Source organism: Copadichromis virginalis, linkage group LG16 (assembly GCF_057382275.1).
Source record: "Copadichromis virginalis isolate Kocher_CV1m ecotype Utaka linkage group LG16, C_Virginalis_male_GT1.1, whole genome shotgun sequence".
NCBI classification, from domain to species: domain Eukaryota; kingdom Metazoa; phylum Chordata; class Actinopteri; order Cichliformes; family Cichlidae; genus Copadichromis; species Copadichromis virginalis.
Window position 1 is genome coordinate 9,104,933 of NC_140633.1, and position 21,535 is coordinate 9,126,467.

Consider the following 21,535-nt stretch of genomic DNA (forward strand, 5'->3'; position numbering starts at 1 on the left):
TGATATTACTCAGGGTGAATAAAAAAGAAATAAATGATGCACTCGAAGTCATCCAACCAGAGATATGCGCTTTGACCCGCACATCCATCCCACAGTCAGGTCTGCGGCTGAGTGCAACAACGACTCTATTGTACCAGTAGATCCCGCTTCACTGCAACTTGCGGACCTCCCCCCCCCCCCCAAAAAAAAAAAAAATCGAGTGAAAGGCGTTGTAAATATACGCATATATAAACACTCATCTGCTACCTCCTTTTTAATATTTCACAAAAGACCGAAGTACGGAGGCTCGCTGCTTTTCCTGAGGTGACAAGTCCAGTGTTCTGTGGTGGAATATTAACTTTGAGTGTGCTTTAAGAGTGTAAGTGTCCGAGGTTTTTGCATCTGTGCCTTCAGAGAGCAGAACGGAGTGGGACGGACTTGGATGACAGTGCTGCCGTAAAGATCCCAAACTCTCTCTAAAACGACAACATGGGAAAGGTAAACGTGCTGTTTTGTGATGTTTTGCGGATCATGCGCTGAGTTGCTCGGTTAGTTTTGTTGTGCATCTCTGATTTTTACCACGCAAAGATGCGTAGTAAAAGAAAAGAAAACAAAAAAAGAAAAACAAGAAAAGTTGTACGCGGGTTGGAACGCGTGCAAATTCCACGTCTGTGGAAATAAAACACGCAAAGATGTGTTGTTGACGTGTATGCGAAGCATGCAGAAGTGGGCTAAGGAGACAGAGGGAAGTCTGCTTTGAGACCAAGCTCTCACTGAAGCTCTATGCTAAATTATTATTGGTAAGATGATGCAACAGGCACCCCCTCCCCTCTAAAAGTAAACCCACACTAACTGCTGCTTGGAGAAAGCTGGTGCCACATGTGGCCTGAGCGATTATGTTTTTGGAGGTAGCAAATCCAATAAAGGATCATTTTTAATATGCTTACTGTACAGATTTGTTTAATCTCCAGGGGTATCATGCAGAAAATGGACAATATCTACCACGCTTTGATTTTCCTCAGTTATAGAAAACTGTTGATACAGCGAGGTAAAATTATATATCAGAGGCAAATTGAATGGACATGTTTTCATGCTTTGATTAATTGAAATTAAATGACACCAAAACTGACATGGGGATGGGAGTAAATGTGTTCGCTGAACATTTGGTAAACAAACCCTTAAATTAAGTCTTAGCAATTAAAAAAAAAGAAACATTACCAAGTAGGGAGGCACAAGTCTAACTACTCCTAGTAAGTGTTTATCTGCTTGTATACACTGGAGTGACTGTGACTCACTGACTGCCTAAAGCTCACTGAATGAGGCCATGGACCTATGATGATGATGATGTTGATGATGATTAAAACACTGACCTCATATTAATTACATCCAGCTCCAGATCAGTGAGCACATCATTACCAGTAAAATTCTACAGAAGCCTCCATTTTTAGCAGCCGGTTGTGCAAAGTGTTTTACTGCTTGTAGACAGTTTGTATAGAGCTGTAAGTACATGAATCATATACCTTTACATACCAGGGCTACAGCTGATGTGAATGATACGACCTGACAGATGGCATAAATTGTCAAAATGCACTAAAGCAACAGCATAAAGTTGCAGATCATTGTTAATCAAAACATCCCACGCGGTGTTTAGTTGAATACTAAACATCCACTCCACAAAAATCCACTCAGAACTCAAGCGATGGATATTTTTCTTCATTTTAACTGAGCCTGGTCTCATTAAAGCTTTAAACCTATAAAACTTCTATTTCTGCGTAATGATTAACTTCAGTATCTTGTGAGATTGACTAACAGGAAGAATCTATCAGCTACATTCCTCTCTTTTCATGTCAGAGTATTCTCTGTCAGAGAATAAAACTATTCACTGAACCTGCCAGTTATTGTTTATATTTGACGAAGGTGGGGGAAAAAGATTAGATAGTGGATTCTGGATGTGCTTTACTTCAGTGTGATTGTTTGGAGAAAATGTGTACTCTTTAAAAAGTGCTGAACTTTGTTCTGTTAATACATTTTGCTTCTTTTAGAAAATTTTTGGGACCAATTACCCAGTCAGCATCTGCTTCATAGTGGTGAATGAATTCTGCGAACGCTTCTCCTACTATGGCATGAAAGGTATGCAAATAAATGCCTGGGCAATGTTACAGTGCAAATCTATATAAAGCCTAAATAAAAGCAAGGTTTTCTAGATTCACAGAGTACTTTTAGCTTGCTACATTACAGATTATGAGTATTATTGGGGCAATATAATAGAGAGGCAACAAATAAGATCTCTCTTGTTCCCTCACACGACCTCACTTATCTCCACAAGTGACAGATTTACTCCAGCCGGATCACACACAAACACACATGTAAATACACCACGCAATTTCCTGCAGTTTTAAGCTGATGCACTGTGTCCACAGTTTCAGCTACTGAAATTTCTCCTCAATCCGAGTGAACTTAAGACTCGGGGGTTTTATTTAATTATACTGTCTCGAAAATGTGAGAGAATATTAAAAAAATAGACCCCAAATATCGTATTTATTTCAGTCATTAGTAAAAATACCAACGGTATTAATTTTACTAATGAATAAAAGAAGAGAGATCGCATCAGAGAGGTAAGTGGTTTGAAAATAATGGATTACTGATATTCTGTAACCATCAGAATAACCAAGTTGTTTTGGATTTATTCTGGTGGCCTCTACGGTAATTTAAGAGCTACAAGCTAGCACAACTGCAGTCTGCCAGGAAATGCCATCTGCTGACGGAGATCAAGAGATGTAGTTGAGTGCTCGGGAAAAGCTAGGACGTCTGTTTTGAATGAAGATGTTGCTTAGTTAACAGTGTGAGTTTTGCAGCACACAAGGTTCATCTTGAACTTTCCCAAGCGACTCTCGTGTCTGTTATGGCTTATTTATTAGGAAAATGTCCCACAGCTTTTTGGTTTTAGGTTAAAATGCCTTAGCTTACCTGAATGACAAACTCAAACCCAGAATGTTTACTTGTGGATCGTCTAAGCTTAAATGTAAGCACAGTGGGTGTCACCGATTACATTATTTAATGTGATGGTTTAACCAGCTTAAAAAAAAATCTTATAACGGAATATAATCGTGTGGTATTGTTGAATTCATGAACTGCGGAGGATTCGCTGAAAGGATTCTGAGTGCAATAATACTTTTAGAATATGACAGTTCATGTTGAAGGCTTACGATGTATTGTGGTGTTTAGGTGTGGGCTTGGGCTTCTCCATCCTGTGAGCTGATTCACAGCTTATGCTTGCTCGTGTGTGTGTGTGTGATCACAGCATTGCTGACACTCTATTTCCTCACCTACCTGAAATGGGACAAGGACCTCTCCACTGCTGTCTACCATGCTTTCAGCGGCCTCTGCTACTTCACACCCATACTGGGAGCTTTCATTGCTGACTCCTGGCTCGGAAAATACAAGTGAGTCTCTCAGCTGTAAATGCACTAAAGTGTGGATTCAAGCAAATAACAAAAATACATTGTGCAAACTGTGTTCATGTTATGTGGATACTTTCTAAGCTTCTGCCACTGGAAAAAACAAACATTTGTTGCCATCGATAAGTCAAAGATTTGGGTTTTTATCTCAAAATGTCTCACTTCATAGCTCGAAATCTTGACTTATAGCTAGCAAAAAATGTATTTTTCAGTGGTGGAAACAGGCACATTTTATGCGTGTGCAGTATTTCATCATCTCCTTTTGAGCTGCTAGCTTTGCCTGACGTTGCCTGCTACTGGAGATGAATCATTCTGAGCACACATAGAGATTTTGAAGAAGGCCTGAATGCCCTGTACATAATCACAGCTTGCTCCCCACAGGACCATCATCTACCTGTCCATTGTATATGTGATCGGCCATGTGGTCAAGTCGGTTGGAGCCATTCCCACCGTGGGAAGCACCGAATTGCACATGTGAGTTGTCATGAGCTAATTCTATCACTCTGCACAATCACAGCCCAGCACTGTTAGAAGAGGATGAGGTAAGGAGGTGTAATAATTAATAATCCTTATTGCACTGAAGGAATTTGAGCATTGATTTCAAAAGTTTTGAATCAGGATAAAATTATTTTTTTGGTCCATGAACGTCATGTCATTGATAAACTGATGCCCATCACAGTTCCCAATGCCATACAGTTTCCCATAATTTTCACTCAGCGATTCTTTGAGTGCCATTCATCCAATCTCTTCTTTCTTTTCAGCACTGTACTGTCATTAATATACACTGTGTTGTAGTTTGAATCAGCAGTTTGTTTGTGTTTTGTGTCCGTGTGTCCTACAGTGCTCTGTCCATGTCAGGTCTGATACTCATAGCTTTGGGCACCGGAGGGATCAAACCCTGCGTGGCGGCGTTCGGAGGTGACCAGTTTGACGAGGAACATGTAAGCCTTCTTTAGTTTGTGGAAGTATTTGTATTATTTTTATTGGTACACCAAGGAAACAAGGTTATCAGAAACCAATCCCAGCTATCTGATAACGTTTATATAATGCCTTTTTTTGAGGCGCGGCTTAGTGATAACTACCTGCCCATCATCAAACATTAGGTACTGAGCCACACATACTTCTCAGAAGTTATCTGTGGCATGTAGGAATTGGCAGTTGCTCGCTAACTGCTTTGTTACTGTGTAAAAATAATACTTTAAACTGCAGTGCTAGATTTACTCGGTGTTATTGGTGTCCAAACAGTGTTTAGGACATATCCGAAAACTCCTCTGAGGGCTTATATACTCTTTAACACAACAATGGTCATGTGGAGTTGTTGTAGCAATGTTAAACTCAGTAAGTGATTATGTTTTTGATCCCTTCTAGACCACAGAGAGGCAGAAGTTCTTCTCTATTTTCTACATGTCAATCAATGCTGGCAGCTTCCTGTCGACTATTATTACACCCATATTGAGAGGTGAGCACATAGTCGTAGTTTTACATGTTACATTATATCCAGTGAGGTCCACTGTGTTAATAACACACACCACTCCTGCAGGTGACGTGAAGTGTTTTGGTGGAGACTGTTATGCTTTGGCCTTTGGGGTTCCTGCAGCCCTGATGGTTGTGGCTTTAGGTGAGTTTCCACCTCAACATTTACAGAGTTTTCTCCAAGTGCTTTTCAAATAGAGCAAGGGATTTTTCAACATAGCATTTCTAACTTGACAGTTTTCTTTGGGAAGCATACATTATTTCTGTTGGTGCACAATAACAGAATTATTTCAGGGAAAAAAAATACAAAACACGGTCAGCTCCCTGAAAAACGGACCTTTTTATTTGAGCCATAGCACAAACCTCTGCTGTGGCAAGAAAATCTTGTAAAATCAAGTCCCTACATTGTCCACAGTTTTTTTTTTTAGCCCTTTCTGCTGTTTTTGAAATGCTTTAATCAACTTTTTCAACTCAGTATTTAGGCATGAAAATAGTGCCACTAATAGGGACTGAACTCACATGTTGTCCTTCTTCGATTAGAATCTTCAGTTCCATGTTTTTAGCAACATGTTGCTAAATGCAGTAAGTGTGCTTATGATATCCGATGCTGCAAACGTTGACCTATTTTCAAACCTGCCAGTCGCATTTCGAGATCTGAGCTTTATTCCAGGCTGTGATCAGCATGCTGAGCTTGCGTTTTCACGAGCCGGCCTTACACTTGATCAAGACCCATCCACATTTGTCCTGACAGTCAGTTGTCTCTGCCTCTCGGTCCCCGTCACCCCTGATCCTTATGGGATTCATGCTTAACTGAACCCTCGCTTTGAAAACAAACTGTGATTTAATTCTTGAGAGGTCACAGACAGATCGCAGTGAGGGTGCAGCAGAGGAGGAGCTTTAGTGCTAAAAGCCTGAAGCACGTTTACAACATGGTAGGTTTTATTACCCCAAAGCCTTCATTAGCAGCTGTGAGAGGACAAACCATCCTTAAATAGGTACTCAGTATTATTTTGGTTGTTCTGACATCAAGGCAATCACTCGCTGTGATCTTCACTCAAACAAGTCCAGTCTGACTCTTCATTTATCGCACACAGTTGTCTTCATTGCTGGCAGCAGTCTGTACAAGAGAACTCCTCCCCAGGGAAACGTCCTTTGGGAAGTCTGCAATTGCATCGGGGTGAGTAATCCCATACTTCTCCCTCGATTTATCTGAGAGCTGAAGTGCAAGCACATTGATTTACTGCTTTTTACTGCCAAGAATCATTAAGAAAGATATGAATTTCACACTTCGGGGTTTCTGTCTCTGTTGTGCACACTCCATTTTCATTCCAATTATTTACCTTTGGCCTACAGTTTGCACTTAAAAATCGTTGGAACAAATCAAAACATGACCCACCGAAAAAGCACTGGTTGGACTGGGCTGAGGAGAAGTACTCGGTAACGTCAGCGAACTCCTTCTATTAATTCAGTGATGCGTAGAAGTTTTTTAAAAGTCATCTAACTAGTGTGTGTTTGTTTGCGCGCGCGTGTGTTTTATTTTACAGATGCGTCTGATTCAGGAGATAAAGATGGTTTTGCGAGTTCTGGTGCTCTACATCCCCCTCCCAATGTTCTGGGCTCTCTTTGATCAGCAGGTAAGACAAAATAATAAATAATAATAAACTTAACTTGTAAAACAGAGTTACTTTTACATAATGCAATAACAAGTCATAATCCAAAATCAAAAAGACAACTACACACAAATAAAATAACCGAAAACAGAAGACATTAAACCTTAACAGTGTGAATATTATGACAGGTAAGATAAATAAATACATTTATAAGAATGAATGAATTTATTTACCGATTTAAAAGTAGTTGCTGGAGAAATCCACAGTTCTAACACAAACTGTCCTTCTGTAATGAGCGTGCAGGAACAGATAAAATGTGTCTGAGGTGCGAGTAAATCTGTGATGTAGGTGTTGTGAACCACTTTTGTGGCCCCGAATGCAAGACTCAGGACACAGGAAATAAAGTCAAAAATCATCTTTTAATGCTGCAAGTTCAATGAAATAAACAGAATCCAAAATATTACAGAATAGGACAATAAAATCGAAATGCCAGATATGTGAACAATGCAATTAAGGACAAGAGGAGTCTGAGACAACATATAAACAAGACAGTAAGGGGTGGGGAAATAGCCAAAACTTTCAAAGTGAAGTAAAACTAAATACATGTTTCTGTGCCTGTGAAGGCAACTGTTGGTACCTACAATAATATAGATGAAACCCCAACAACCAGACGAACAAAGCACTTGGCAACAGTGGGAAGGAAAAACTCCCTTTTAACAGGAAGAGACCTCCGGCTGAATTAGTTTCAGAGAGGCGCAGGCGTGTGGAGCTGAGGGGAGTGAGACACAAGGCTAGACACAGAGTATTGAAATAAAAAAAGGAAGTCACTAAACAAGTAACCACTATCAAGACAGGCTTATCAAGACACAAAAGGATACGTCGAAGGCTAGATTACGCAAGAGATCAGAATATAAAACAGTACTACATACCAACACACCTTCAATGACATTACTAAAAGCTTAAAAACTACAGTCCAAAAATGCAAAACCTTGGGTTTAAAACCCAGAACCATGACAGTAGGTAGCAGCAAGACCATGGAAGACTTTAAAACAGGGGTGGAGAACTCCACGTCTCAAGTGCCGGTGTCCTGCAGGTTTTAGATCTCACCCTGGGTCAACACACCGGAATCACATGATTAGTTCATTACCAGGCCTCTGGAGAACATCAAGACATGTTGATGTCATTTAGGCATTTAAATCAGCTGTGATGAATCAGGTAGCCAGTGAATCGTAGTGAGGCTGGCAGTGATGCAGTGTTTTGTTTTTGATTTTGTTAGTCTGAACTCATGTGTTTTGAATGAGATTGAGAGGGAAGAGTGACTTTTGGTTGGGAAAAAGACATATGAACCTTCACAATGAGCTGCTCTCCATTATGTATCCAAACCCCATACTTTATACACCATGCACTAAAGTTAAATGCCCAATGAAAATAAGCTCTAGGAATGTGATTAGCACATCAGTTCAATTCGGTTTTATTTATATATCGACGAATCACAACAACAGTCGCCTGCATTGTAAGGTAAAGACCCTACAATAATAAAAAGAAACCTCCCACCAATAAGACGACTCCCTGTGAAGGAGCACTTGGTGACAGTGGGAAGGAAAAACTCCCTGTTAACAGGAAGAACCCTCTGGCTCAGGGAGACTATCTACCGTGACCGGTTGGGGATGAGGGGAAGAAGACAGGACAAAAAAACACACTGTGGAAGAGAGCCAATCATTAATAATAACTTATGATTAAATATTCTTAAGTATTATTTAAATTGTGTTCCACTGTTGTACTCAGGCCTTTATTTCCAGTTTAAGCAACATTTACAGTCACAGCTTTTACTTACTTTTTAATCAAAAAGAAAAACTTGCCTCAGTTCCCTTCCTACTTGGACAGACTGCATTCTGTGTCAGCACAAGATCAAGGTCTTGTGGCGAAACTTTCTTGCAAAATCCCATAAGTGTCTGTTATGTTCTCCTCTGACCAACAGTCAACACAACCATCTGATTATAGAAAAACCTCAAAGCCACATTCAACATTCCTGTTTCTCCTTCCTCCTGTATCCGTTTCTTCCTGTAATTCGACTGATTTAAAACTGATTTCTTAGAGGACATGTCAGAAATACACTATCCCTTTATTATTATTATTATTGTCCCTTCCAGGGAAAATGAGGAAATCCCATCTGCTGTGCCTTAAACAAATTTGACAGTAACAGATGTCTTTTCTTTATTGCAGGGTTCCCGCTGGACACTTCAAGCCACGAGGATGAACCTGGCTTTTGTAAGACCTTACTTACGTGAAGTAATGGTGTCAAGATGTTAAAAAGCTGATGCTGTATTTTCACATTGTTATCAGTGGGCTGGTTTAGATTAGCATCTGATATCACAAACAGTCTTTAGAAGAGAGCTTTTCTTTGTTAGGGTGTTGCTGCAATTTATCATTTTATTCTAGTAAATAACATTGTTTATGGCTCGTTATCAAGTCAAAAAATCATCAACTCATCAAGTTTAGATTTATAAAGATAAAGTTTAAGTGTCTCTCCTGTCTTTGTCTTCTTTTATTATAGGGAAACTCCTTCGCTATTAAGCCTGACCAAATGCAGGTATGTGCAGCTTATTTGGCTCTTGCTGGAATGCAAATTGTGCGCAGTCTCTGCTAATCTAAAAAAGCAATAATGAACGGCAGAAAGTCCAGAGAAAAGCAGAAAATGATTGTGATGGATGCAGATTTCTTAGCATATACTTGTAACAGTACTGATATATGTGTATGTATATGACCCAAAGTAGTTTTCCAATGGTTTAGCAAGCGAACACACTGTGTTTCAATGCTAATTTTTACCTTTGGAAATGGGTTAAGTTAAATTTACTGTATATTGCAAGGATTCAGTATTTTATTTATCACTGGGTAAATTGTAAACTGCTGACAACTGAAAAACATGCTTTTCTGGCTGATCAGCATATTTGAATTTCAGTAAGAATGATAGATATTTTAATGTATTGTGGCTTTTTAAAAACATTTCATGGTGCTCTATGCAGTCCCCTGAAAAACTAAGTACACCCTTACAGTTTCTATAGATATTAAGAGGGTAAACAGCAGCCAGGTGCTGCTAATCAAATGCACTTAATTCATCATGAACAAGTGTGAACACTTCTATGGAAGCAGAGGTGTTGGCAGTTTGCTGCTCTGGAGCTCTGTTAACACAATACCACAGCCTTCCCAGGAGTGGAAAATTCAAGAGCTACATTTCCGACTCTGTTTGCATGGAGTCTGTTAGCATGCTAGTTAGCATGCTAGATGCTAAAGTTCATCACAGTGCTGGCTTGTTTGTAAGGGTGGCCAGGAAAATGGCAACATGACTTAGGTTTGCAAAGTTGCATCTGGAGAAAACTCAAGAACAATGGAGCAATGTCCTTTGGATAGTGGAAGTAATGCATAGCTCCATGTTTGGTGAAGATTTAAAAAAGGGACAAACACTTCATTCGAACTATGTTGATGGTGGGGTGATGATTTTGGCTTGTTTTCCAGCCACAGGACTTGGACACCTTGCAGTCACTGAGTCAGCCATGAACTCCTGTGTATACCAAAGTATTCCAGAGTGAAATATGAGGCCATCACCCTAACAGCTAAAGCTTTGCCCAAAATGGCCCATGTAACAGCACAATGACCCCAAGCACAGCAGAATGACTGAAAAAGAAAAGAATCAATGTGTTGAAATGGTCCCGTCAACCCGATTGAAATGACTGTGGTGGAACCTTAAATGAGAGTTGTGCAAAAAATAATGCCCACACAAACCTCAATAAATGGAAACAACACTGTAAAGAAGAGTCCTCCAAAATTCACCCACAATGTTGTGTTAATGATGAGAGGCTGATAAAGTACAGAAAACCATTACTAAAGGTGGTTCTGCATACTACTGAATCATGGGGTGGACTTAGCTTTTCTCAGGACTTCATAGAGAGCTGTAAAAACTTTATTTTCACATGAATGTATGTGATTAGTGTCTCCTCCTCTTTTTTGTTTGTGGCAGTTTATCATGTCATAGTTACAGTCACAGTTTTTTCCTGCTAGGAAAAGCAGTAAAAGATGGTGACATGTTAATCTGCACTTGACCATTGGTCATGGCCTTCATTGCAGCCTTTATGGTCACTGGATAAATGCCAGACTCAATTTTTTTCTATTTATTTATTTAAAAGGGACAACACCGTTTGACATATTTCCAATACAGAGCACGAAATTGATGTGCTGCATTTAGAGTTTATAGCTCGTCCCTTATCCACTGAACTGGATTTCTATCCATTAGTTTCAGAATTTGGTTGTATAAAGGTGTCAGATGCTTAAATATAGACGGTGGTGCTTAGGCAATATGAAAAATTAGAAAATATCATCGAATGGATAAATAAACGAGCTGCTGAAATGAGCGTGTGGTGTTGAAGTTCATAGTCAAAATTTATGGTTGAAAGTGATTGTAGTTTTCATTGCTAAAACATTAGTAGTTTAAACTACAAACTAGTTGCAGCCACACTGTCATTACAGTCAAAAATAAACCAAAGCCATCAGGAAAAATTAAAATGTTTCTTTTTATCTCCAGTGTCAGCAGGCACTGTGGATGTCATGAGTGAGGCTTACCATGTGAGCCTTGCATTGCAGCTTCACTTATGCCAGTAAAGAGCATTACACAACTTGACTATAAAGTGTTAATGGTTACCGTGTTTTTAAGCTTTACGATTTAAAGACTAAGCATAAAAAAGAGCTTCATGTTGTTCTGATATAAACAACCCGAGACTCTCTCCCTCGTAGTCTCTGTTAGGTTTCAAAGCCAGTGTGCTTGAATACAGCACCATAATTGATGGAGTGTCCTGCACAGCTGTTATATATTTCTAATGCAGAACCTACCAGCTAATCTAAGGCACAGATTTTAAACATCCAGTGAAAAGAAGCATCTCTCAAGTCCCCTCACTAATGAAGACCAATGTTTGACTAGGCTGTGATGAGGCTATTTTCATGAAAACACTTTTATGGTTCTTCTTCACTGCCATCTCTTTACAAGCAACACCGAATCAGAATCTCTCTTTATTGACGCAACATTTATGATTTTATGGACTCTACAGAGCTTTTATAGAGTCGTTAAAAGACTAATTTTCCTCCCCCTTGTTGTCTAGATGTTGAATGCTCTGCTGATTCTTGTCTTTGTGCCTATCTTTGACCTCATCATATATCCGCTCGTTAGACTCTGCGGACTCAAGATCACGTGAGTAGTGGATTTATTTGGCTTTGTTTTGTACTGCCACCTTTATTTCATTCAGGATCATCTTGTAATCTCGTAAAATGGAAAAAATGAAGCATGTGATTCCACATATATTTCCCAGGATTATGCCTTAGAAAAGAAAGTTAACGATTGAGGGAAGTGTCTGTAAACACAAAGCTGGTATTCATTTACAAATGAATGTTTAATGAATGTTAAACATTTACTTTTAAACCCGACTCCAAAGTACTTCTCACAGTGTAAATATGAATTTCCATACTTGTTTCTCAGGTAGGGAAATTCACAGGGTCCAGAGAGTGTTAGTCAAAGCCATCTTTATTCATTCGACACGCATCACACCACAACTTCTCGACCCTCTCCAAACCCTGATTCCTCGTGTTTTAACATGGGGAATTGAGGATGCCACGCAGGTGCATCCGCCCTCCCTGCACGGCACGGCACACCACACCCCACCACATTACGTTTTTGGTCGCATTAGCATGCATGTGTGTAATCATTCTACTTGTGTGCACGATAGCTCATAAAGTTTTGAATGATTTCTGATAAATCTTTGTAAGCGTATAGAGTGAGGTCATATTAACAATTCATTAAAATTTGACTTATATCGACCAACGTCTTCAAGGTCAACTATTAGTTAAAAACTGACATAAAACCTTATAACCTGTAAGTATAAAGAGACGGTGGTTCTAGTGAAATGTGTAATGTTGACATATAGAAAGTACTGCAAAAGGATTTAAAATATCAAGTAACATTTGACCTCTGGCCTCTCCTTCAAGATTTTTAGGTTGATTTGAAAAAAACATAATAACGCTGTATAGAGCAATTTAAAACTGTGTTTCTTACTGCCATCCAGCCTATCCAAGCTGCCATAGGCCATCGTTTGTACTAACAACATATAGGCATATATATAACTGTTCCCACAAAGTTGGCAGCATTAAACTGTCCAAAATGTCTCAGTATGCTGAGGCATTAAGAGTTCCCTTTACTGGAACTAAGGGGTGAAGCCCAGCTGCTGAAAAACAACCCCACACCATAGTCCTCCCTCCTTGGAGTCAGACAAGTACTGTTCTGTAAGAGCCAAACTCAGAGTCGTCCATCGGATTGCCAGACGGAGAAGTGTGATTCGTGATTTGAGAACACGTCTCCACTGCTCCAAAGTCCAGTGGCGGCATGCTTTACACCAATGCATCCATATTTTTTTGTTGTGCAAAGCTGAGAAAGAAATTCAAGCTCACACATCAGTAAAAGCATTTTGCATGATCCATATACAGACACAAGAAAATAGAAATGCTTGGCAAAAACAGGATAATGTGAACATTTTAGACTTCCCAAAGTTTCCCAAATCATATTCTTAGTGGACCAATTTTCTTTTTAGGAGATCCTGACTTTCTGGAGTTTGCACCCAAGTGACGTAACGCTTCTGAGAGTATCCCAACAATCAGATGATCCCCAATGAGCAAGGAGTTGGTGACAATAGGAAACAAGAACTCCCTTTTAACATTAGGACCAGACTTAGGGATGCACAGCCATAACAAGGAAATAATGCGACAGAAAGTTTGTCAGGGAGGACACTGGTGTGGAAATAACCCTTCTGATAAAATGATAAAGCCACGCTTTCAGAATATTTTAAAAAGCAGTGAAAAACAGGTAAAGGTATTAACTGTTGGGCACCAACTCTCTCTGTTTTCAGACCTCTGAGGAAAATGGCCATGGGAATGGTGTTTGCAGCCCTGGCCTTCGGAGCAGCCACTCTGGTGGAGGTGAACGTTGTGGTACGTATGAGCAGCAATCATAGTGATTGCATCTTGCTACAGAAAAGCACTCACACTCGGCAAAACCCTTACTGCTCATGTTTCCAGGAAAACCTGAATGTGTACAGTTCAGATGTATAATCATAATGGTAGCTTGCAGTTTTAAAGTTTGGATGCCAAAACTTAACAGTATCTTTTTGCTGATATTAAGTACATTTGCTGTTTCTAGCATGCCCACCTGAATCTTATACTTTAACTGTTTTGTTGTTGATTTTATCTCATAGTGATTGTCTGACTGGTCAAAAAGTGTTTTTGCTGATATTTTTCCATCACTGTGCTCTGATTTGCTTTTCTCTCTAATAGAAAACTGTGGTGAATCCTGCACCTGCAGGGAAGTGTCTCCTGCAGGTTGTCAACCTTGCTAAAGATGATGTCAGTCTGAAGGCTCCTGGCACCGATCTGTTTCTACAGTCAATCAAGTACCTTGAGGTAAGAAGAGTGCAGGTGGCTAAACTTTTCATAATTTTCACTGTGGCTCAAGGCGAATAGAATTAAAAACCACATTTCCCTGTCGTTCACATGTACATGTACGAAACAATAAATAAACAGAATTCAACTAGTAATACATGTAAGAAGAGAGAGATAAGACAAAACTAAAACTCAGTGTGCCGTTAACAGTGAAAATGCTATTTTAACTTTGATTGAGCTGTTCTACAGAAACAAGAGATTTCATAACTTCCATCCATCCATCTTCATCCGCTTTATCCGGGGCCGGGTCGCGGGGGCAGCAGCCTAAGCAAAGAGGCCCAGACCTCCCTCTCCCCAGCCACCTCCTCCAGCTTATCCGGGGGAATACCAAGGCGTTCCCAGGCCAGCCGAGAGATATAATCTCTCCAGCGTGTCCTGGGTCTGCCCCGGGGCCTCCTCCCGGTGGGACATGCCTGGAACACCTCACCCAGGAGGCGCCCAGGGGGCATCCTTGTCAGATGCCCGAACCACCTCAGCTGGCTCCTTTCGATGTGGAGCAGCAGCTGCTCTACTCTGAGCCCCTCCCGGATGGCCGAACTTCTCACCCTATCTCTAAGGGAGAGGCCAGCCACCCTTCGGAGGAAGCTCATTTCTGCCGCTTGTATCCGCGATCTCGTTCTTTCGGTCACTACCCACAGCTCGTGGCCATAGGTGAGGGTAGGGACGTAGATCGACCGTCCGCATTACTGCAGCTGCAGCCCCAATCAGTCTGTCGATCTCCGGCTCCCTTCTCCCATCACTCGCGAACAAGACCCCGAGATACCCCCAGATTTCATAACTTCATTCTGGCAAATGAGTAAGTTTATAATTCAATTTTCTAAAAACATTAACTCTCTGGCTTCTCTCAGGACCCTCCTGGTTATGAGACTGTTCCACTGTCCAACGGGGAGCTGAATCTTGAAGTCACTGTAGTCAATGGAGGAAACTTTTCGGCTACCCAGAAGGTTGAAGAGAAAAAGGCCTACAGTGTCATCATTTACCCCGACGCTACTGGAATCACCTACACATTAGTGAGTGTTCCTACGAGCTGTTACCACATCTTCACTTTTTTTCCCAACACTGTTGACTATTGAGAATTAAATAAGCAATGAGTACAGTTTGGTTTTAAAAGTATTTTTAAAAATCGACATGAGGTCAGCGCTCTGATCCAGAAAGCAGGTTCAACAAACTCTGAGTCTGATCATAAACTCTGTGTTGGGAAACCGAGTTTCCTGTTCCAGTTAAATCAACTCAACTGTGAGTCAAGCATGTGCGTGTGTAGCGAGAGAAAGGCGTCATCAACAGAACTCCATGGCAACGGGTATATACAGAGCAGAGCCTACAATTTAACATAGTTGGCCGAGAAATATGAATGAGCGCCACTGTGGACGAGAGAGGAGAAAAGATCCTGTCATCATTTCCCAACTTGAATTTTCTTAACATTTAAATTTTAAATTGAATTATTCGTGTCAACGGCTGGAAGGGCGGTTTGTTTGAGGAGCGGACAGAAAAGCAGACGACCGAGAGACAGGATGACAGGATTTAACAAAAAGCAAGCGTTTGTTCAGGCTGATAACTAAACACAAAAGCAAAAGGCAGAGGCAAAAACTAAACGTTACGTTGAACTGGAAAAACTAAAACTACGCATGAAAACCATAACATGAACATAAGGATGAGGATGAAGAAAAACCAACACTTGAGAAACATGAAATCCATAGACATGACGGAAAGAAAGCAAACGACCTGACAATGAACAAAGGCAGACAGAGGACTTAAATACACAGCAGGGTAATGAGGGAAGCGGAAACACAACTGACACAAATGAACATGACACCACAGGGGAAGCAAAACTAGACACACTGAACATGGAACACAAGACCTTCAAAATAAAACAGGAAACATGACTTAAACACCTGGACCAGACAACATGGAAACAAACGTAAGTAAACATACAGTCAATGCTATAAATGAATTAATACTAAATAATAGAAAACTAAACCATACCAACACAAAGAATTCACAGAAAATCCATAATCTCAAAAATGCTGGGTCATAGACCGAGCCCCCTGACGATTTAGCTATAACGTAAGTGGGACAAGCTGTCATCTGCAGCAGGCAGTTTAATTAAAAATGAATCATGGACCTTTGATAATAGGACAACCTATTTTGATCATTTGCAGTGGAAAAGATGTCGAGGTTCAAATTCAAATTTTTAGACGTTTTAAAAAGTTGTTCATTATCGTTTAATGACTGTATTTCAGCGTGTGCGCACATTTAACATGTTGTCAGAACATGTTCAAGTTCTCTGAAACTCTGTAAACTACTCTTAGTCCCACTGCACAACCTGAAAGCCATTTACGGCTCATCTTTACAATCTTGACATCATCTCCAACACGATGCCAATGTTGTCATACATTTTTCCATCAGTGTGACAGATTACAACACAACAGCAAATGATTCTTCAGTGACGAGTGTTTTTTGTGACTAAACCATCATAGTTTTATTTAAACAGTTATTACCACAGGAATGGACGTGAAATATTTAACTGGACATTTCAGGGAACTGGCGAACACATAGACATTTATGCATTTCCATACGTGCTTCAATTAAGGTGGAGGTAGGGCATCTTTGACAGCCTGTGGGTAGAAACTTTTATTGAGTCTGGGGGGGGGGTGAATCTGCATGCCAATAATAATTACATTAACTTCAGAATAAGGAGTTATACTATTAATAGCCTAAGTGTAAGGAATCACAGATGTCCGCAAATTCCTGGAGATTGCAAAAACTTGAAATTCTCAAGCGAAAATTTACAAAGAAGTGGAATATGTTTGAATAAAAACAAAAGCAAAAAGAGCGACCCAGGATTTGTTTCCATCATGGCTGCCACAACCACAAGCCAATGAACACATAATGCACCAGCACTCAGTGGGTTAGGTCGTTGGCTCTACAAAGATTCACCACAGAAGTCTAAATCAGCTGTAAGAAGCTGAAGGATTACACAGACTCTCTATGAACGCTAATCTCCATTAATATTTATACAAGTTTCTAAAGAATTTCCTTGAGTCTAAATTGAAAATATGGCATAAATTACAAATAGCAGGTGTTGATGTTTTTTAATCTTTCAGGTAGAAGATCACATAACAAAAAACGAAGAAGGGAATCCATTATTGAGGTAAAACCTTTTTTACCTCGAGGCTGTTGCTAAGCTTTTGTGCTTAAGCTGTAAAGCATCTGAATCTGCTTTAAAATATAGGTCAACCTGGAATAATGAGGTTTGCTCACGAGTTCTCCTGGTTCATATTTAACAGGTTCCTCAACACACAGCCGGAGGCCTTAAACGTAACGGTGGGAGATAATCATTTCTACATGTCCTCCGGGTACAATGTGACTCATAACAAGACCGTGCAGCGGGGCGAGTAAGTTGGATTTTTGGGAAGTGGTGGTCAAAACTGGAAGGAAAAGCCCTAATGCCAAATATCTGCTAAGCTTTTCCCAACCTCACAAAAAAGCAAAACAAGAGACATCACTTTTTTCATAATTCCATGTCCAAAGAGATCATAATGTTGAAGCTGTGATTTTTTTTGTTTTGTTTAAAGCAACAAACAGTGTTAATATCAACGTATATCTTGTTAGTTAAATCATGCTGTTTGATTTTTTTCCTCTAAATCACGTACCTCTTCTGCCCTCTGGACAGATACACTGATGTCACCTGCATTTCAAACTCAGGAAAGACCTCTAAACTTAACCTGGGCCTGCTGGACTTTGGCGCGTGTTACACTGTCATTCTCACAGAGGTCAGGATGCTTTCTAACAACTTCATTTAGTCATCACAGATCATAGCAGTTTTACAGCCCTTCTGTGTCCCTTCTCAGGAGGCGGGTAAAATTGTGCCTCACAAGATCGAGGATGTGAAAGCCAACAATGTGCACATTGCCTATCAGATCCCACAGTACATCCTCATCACTGCTGGAGAGGTCATGTTCTCCATCACTGGCCTGGAGTTCTCCTACTCACAGGTGAAGTGATACACGCTACCTATCAGGATTACCTGTACTCGTTCCACTGAAAATCTTTGTTTGGAATATTAAACACTGAAAGCTTTTTGGCTTCAAAGAAAAAGGTTTTCAAGGACAGTAGCTTCCAACCAGGAAAATTCTCCAAACTGGAATACATCTGGTTGGAAAAAAGGGAAAATTGTCTTACAACACTTTTGTCCATATTAGCAAACACAGGAAGCTTTATACTTATACTTAGCTTTAAACTGTAGCACTTAGATGTATTAGCCCAGCGGTCCCCAACCCCCGGGCCACGGACCAGTCGTTTGGTACCGGGCCGTGAGAGTTGAGGTTCGGGTGTGAAATGTATGGTTTTCAGGGTTTTTATCGGTTTTTAGTGTTATTTTGTTATCGTTTTTGTCGTTTGCTTGGTTTTTCTGGGTTGTTTCACATGTGTTATGAATAAATCTTCTTTTTTGGTACCGGTACTAGTTTTATTTTGTTGTATTTATCTGCGACACCTTAATGGGCGGTCCGTGAAAATATTGTTGGGCATAAACCGGTCCGTAGCGCAAAAAAGGTTGGGTACCGCTGTATTAGCCCACTGGCCAGTCTATGCCACAGCTGCCTTAAATGAACAGCGTTGATAGTTACAAAAATAATTTTTTATGTTTCTGTAAGGGTTAATCCACCAGTATACACAGACTTCAAATTTACTGCTGACTTCTCTGTGTGCCAGCTCAGTTTTAGGGTATAAAAATGTGAATTCAGTTGAAAAAGGTTTTTTAAACCAATGTTTTTGACCGATTATGGAAATATTTGTGGTTTCATGACAGGTGGGCTGATAAAATTTGTTAAGCAATTTGAATAGAAATTCTTACTGAAGCAGAGTATGATGATGTAAAGCATTTAGCTACCTTTTTATTCCAATGTAATGGCCATAAAGCTGACATCCACTAGCTCGCTGTGTCAGAGGAATGCTGCGTTTCAGAGCAACCTGTGACATTAAAGACTGATAAACAAGACACAGGTTTTTAGAAGAGCTGTTTATTAAAGATCCCATGAAATTGGAATTTTCTGTAGAAATACTTAGAAAACGGTGCGTTTACTATTAAAATTTTAATCCACTGAACGTTGCCCAAGGAAGTGATTTCCCCTCCAGATCTGTTTCTGTCATATTATTAAGATGTCAAATTCCTACTTCACGAATCAATGAAATATGTGTACAGTCCCAGGGCTGCCAGCTGTCTTTATTTCTTTAACCCTGCATCTGTCTTACCCCCAGGCTCCAGCCAACATGAAGTCAGTGCTGCAGGCTGGCTGGCTGCTCACGGTGGCATTTGGCAATGTGATAGTGCTGATTGTGGCAGAAGGAGCAGGACTGGAACAGGTATGACTCTTGAAGGGCATTGTGGGAAACATTTAAACTCTTACACAAAAAAGAAAGAAAGGCTTTTAATCACCGGCCACTTCATTTGGTTCAACTACTCAGCAATCGAGCATCTAATCAGCTAATTGTAGCAACTCAGCTGCAACTGGCAACATGCACCTAATAAAGTGGCCGGAGAGTGTATAAACCCTAACTACTGAAAATTACATCTTAACGTGTTAATAACTGGTAAGGATCGTTATTGTAATTCAGTGAGTCACATAGAACAAAATTTGTTGTGTCTGTTGAATGAAAGAAAGCTGCATCGCACACCGGCCTAATAGATGATGTCATAAGATAAGATAAGATGGAACTTTATTAATCCCTCTGGTGGGTTCCTCTGGGAAATTCGTAAAGCAATATACTTAAGCGATAAAAACACTGAAACGCTTTAAAGTAACAGAAATATAATAAAAGCCATAAAAACAGACTCTAATGGACAAAAAGAAAGATTAGAAGTGCTTTGTACAAAAGTTTCATTATTGCAATGTATCATAAAGTAGAAATAAACCAAAGCTACCTGTGCACTGTAACAAGGTTTAATGGAGAGATAAGGATGAACTTGGGGTATCTTATAATCCACTGGAGCGTGTTTCTCACCTCTTTTATCCCACAATGTGTGTACCAAAAATCGCCAGCTTAAATAAAACGTACTTCAGCAACTAAACGGTTCTGTGTCTTGGTGAGCAACAAATGAACTGAATCGGTCGCGAGCGCGTGCAGCAAACACTAAACTGTCTCTGTTATCTCAGTGGATAGAGTTCTTGCTGTTTGCCTGCCTGCTGTTGGGCGTCTGCATCATCTTCTCCGTCATGGCCCACTTCTACACCTACGTTGACCCCGAAGAAATGGAGAAGCTTTACCTGGAAAACTCAGTGAGGGAGGAAGACGACAGTGACTTCAAGAAGAAAGACAACGAGATAGAACTGAACAAAACGGGGAAGAGCACCTAAATGTAATACCGCGACATTAGTCACACCTCATTATACGTTTGGCTGCTTTGTGCTTTATAAAGGTATTATTTTAGTGAAAATGAAACTCTAAGATGTGATTGTTGGAGATTTCTTGTGGTTTTAAAGTGTAGGACTCGTGACATCATTTAACATATGTTGTGAAAAACTCCCGTTTTAAACTTTATAACCTTACAAGGAAAGGACTTCCTGAATCAAACTTAAAATATGAAATAATGTTCGAGGAAGACAAAATAGTCATTTCTGCAAAATGATCAATAGTGTTATTAAAGCATGTTAATACTACACTGTATATATTTGTTGCATATTAACCCCATGTCAGAATGCTGTTCATGATAATCACAAGCTGTGCAAATATTGGACAGAAAGCATTCAGTTCGCTTTGTGTGCCTTTATCACAATGTTTGATTTCCAGAAAACAAAGCTCATCATTACTAAACGTCTGATGTGATATGATCTCTAATTACAAGGGTTTTTCTGCCTGTTTGTACCTGAACAACTAAACAAAACGGAGTTTCTCAAACAGGTTTCAAGGGTCTGCATGTAGTGCAGCCAGTGTCTGAAACAATCGTGTAGTCGTGTAGTCGTGGATACAAGTACACAAATTTACAAGTTTGTCCCTCTAGAGCTGTGTTTTGTTTTTGTTTTGAACGGCACGGTGGTTAGCACTGTTGCCTCACAGCAAGAAGGTCCTGAGGTCAATTCCAACATCAGGCCGGGGTCTTTCTGTGTGGAGTTTGCATGTTCTCCCCGTGTTTGCGTGGGTTCCCTCCGGGTACTCCGGCTTCCTCCCACCGTCCAAAGACATGCAACTTGTGGGGATAGGTTAATTGGATAATCCAAATTGTCACTAGGTTTGAATGTGCGAATGAATGTGAGTGCGAATGGCTGTCTGTCCCTGTGTGTTAGCCCTGCGACAGACTGGCGACCTGTCCAGGGTGTACCCTGCCTCTCGCCCCATGACAGCTGGGATAGGCTCCAGCGCCCCCCGCAACCCTGAAAAGGATAAGCGGAAGCGAATGGATGGATGGATGGACAAAAAAGTCACATTAGCCACTTGAATTTTAAAAAAGTTCCAGTCTGGTTGTTTGGATCTTAGAAAGCAGCTGTT

At 40.3% G+C, this 21,535-nt stretch overlaps 1 protein-coding gene across 2 annotated transcripts; it reads left to right on the forward strand.

Annotated features, from left to right (window-relative positions):
- The first annotated feature begins 247 nt into the window (after window positions 1–247).
- Window positions 248–20,995, forward strand: slc15a2 (solute carrier family 15 member 2). 2 transcript variants are annotated; one of them, XM_085435155.1, is made up of 23 exons: window positions 248–303; window positions 394–477; window positions 2,022–2,109; window positions 3,281–3,422; window positions 3,819–3,911; window positions 4,279–4,378; window positions 4,806–4,896; window positions 4,978–5,055; window positions 6,005–6,087; window positions 6,264–6,347; window positions 6,455–6,544; window positions 8,744–8,788; window positions 9,075–9,110; window positions 11,668–11,756; window positions 13,462–13,543; window positions 13,886–14,011; window positions 14,899–15,060; window positions 17,155–17,201; window positions 17,338–17,445; window positions 17,724–17,823; window positions 17,902–18,045; window positions 19,310–19,414; window positions 20,206–20,995. In XM_085435155.1, the coding sequence occupies exons 2-23, from the start codon at window positions 469–471 to the stop codon at window positions 20,404–20,406; spliced, it is 2,103 nt and encodes a 700-aa protein (XP_085291281.1). In that variant the 5' UTR covers window positions 248–303; window positions 394–468; the 3' UTR covers window positions 20,407–20,995. The 2 variants fall into 2 exon arrangements, with proteins under 2 accessions (XP_085291281.1, XP_085291283.1); XM_085435157.1 differs by having other exon boundaries at window positions 257–477.
- Window positions 20,996–21,535: the final 540 nt, after the last annotated feature.

Bases quoted from the DNA above. Each gene is read 5' to 3' on its own strand.
- slc15a2 (XM_085435155.1), top strand. The intron at 2,110-3,280 runs GTATGCAAATAA...GTGTGATCACAG, and splicing joins CTCCTACTATGGCATGAAAG to CATTGCTGACACTCTATTTC. The intron at 3,912-4,278 runs GTGAGTTGTCAT...TGTGTCCTACAG, and splicing joins GGAAGCACCGAATTGCACAT to TGCTCTGTCCATGTCAGGTC.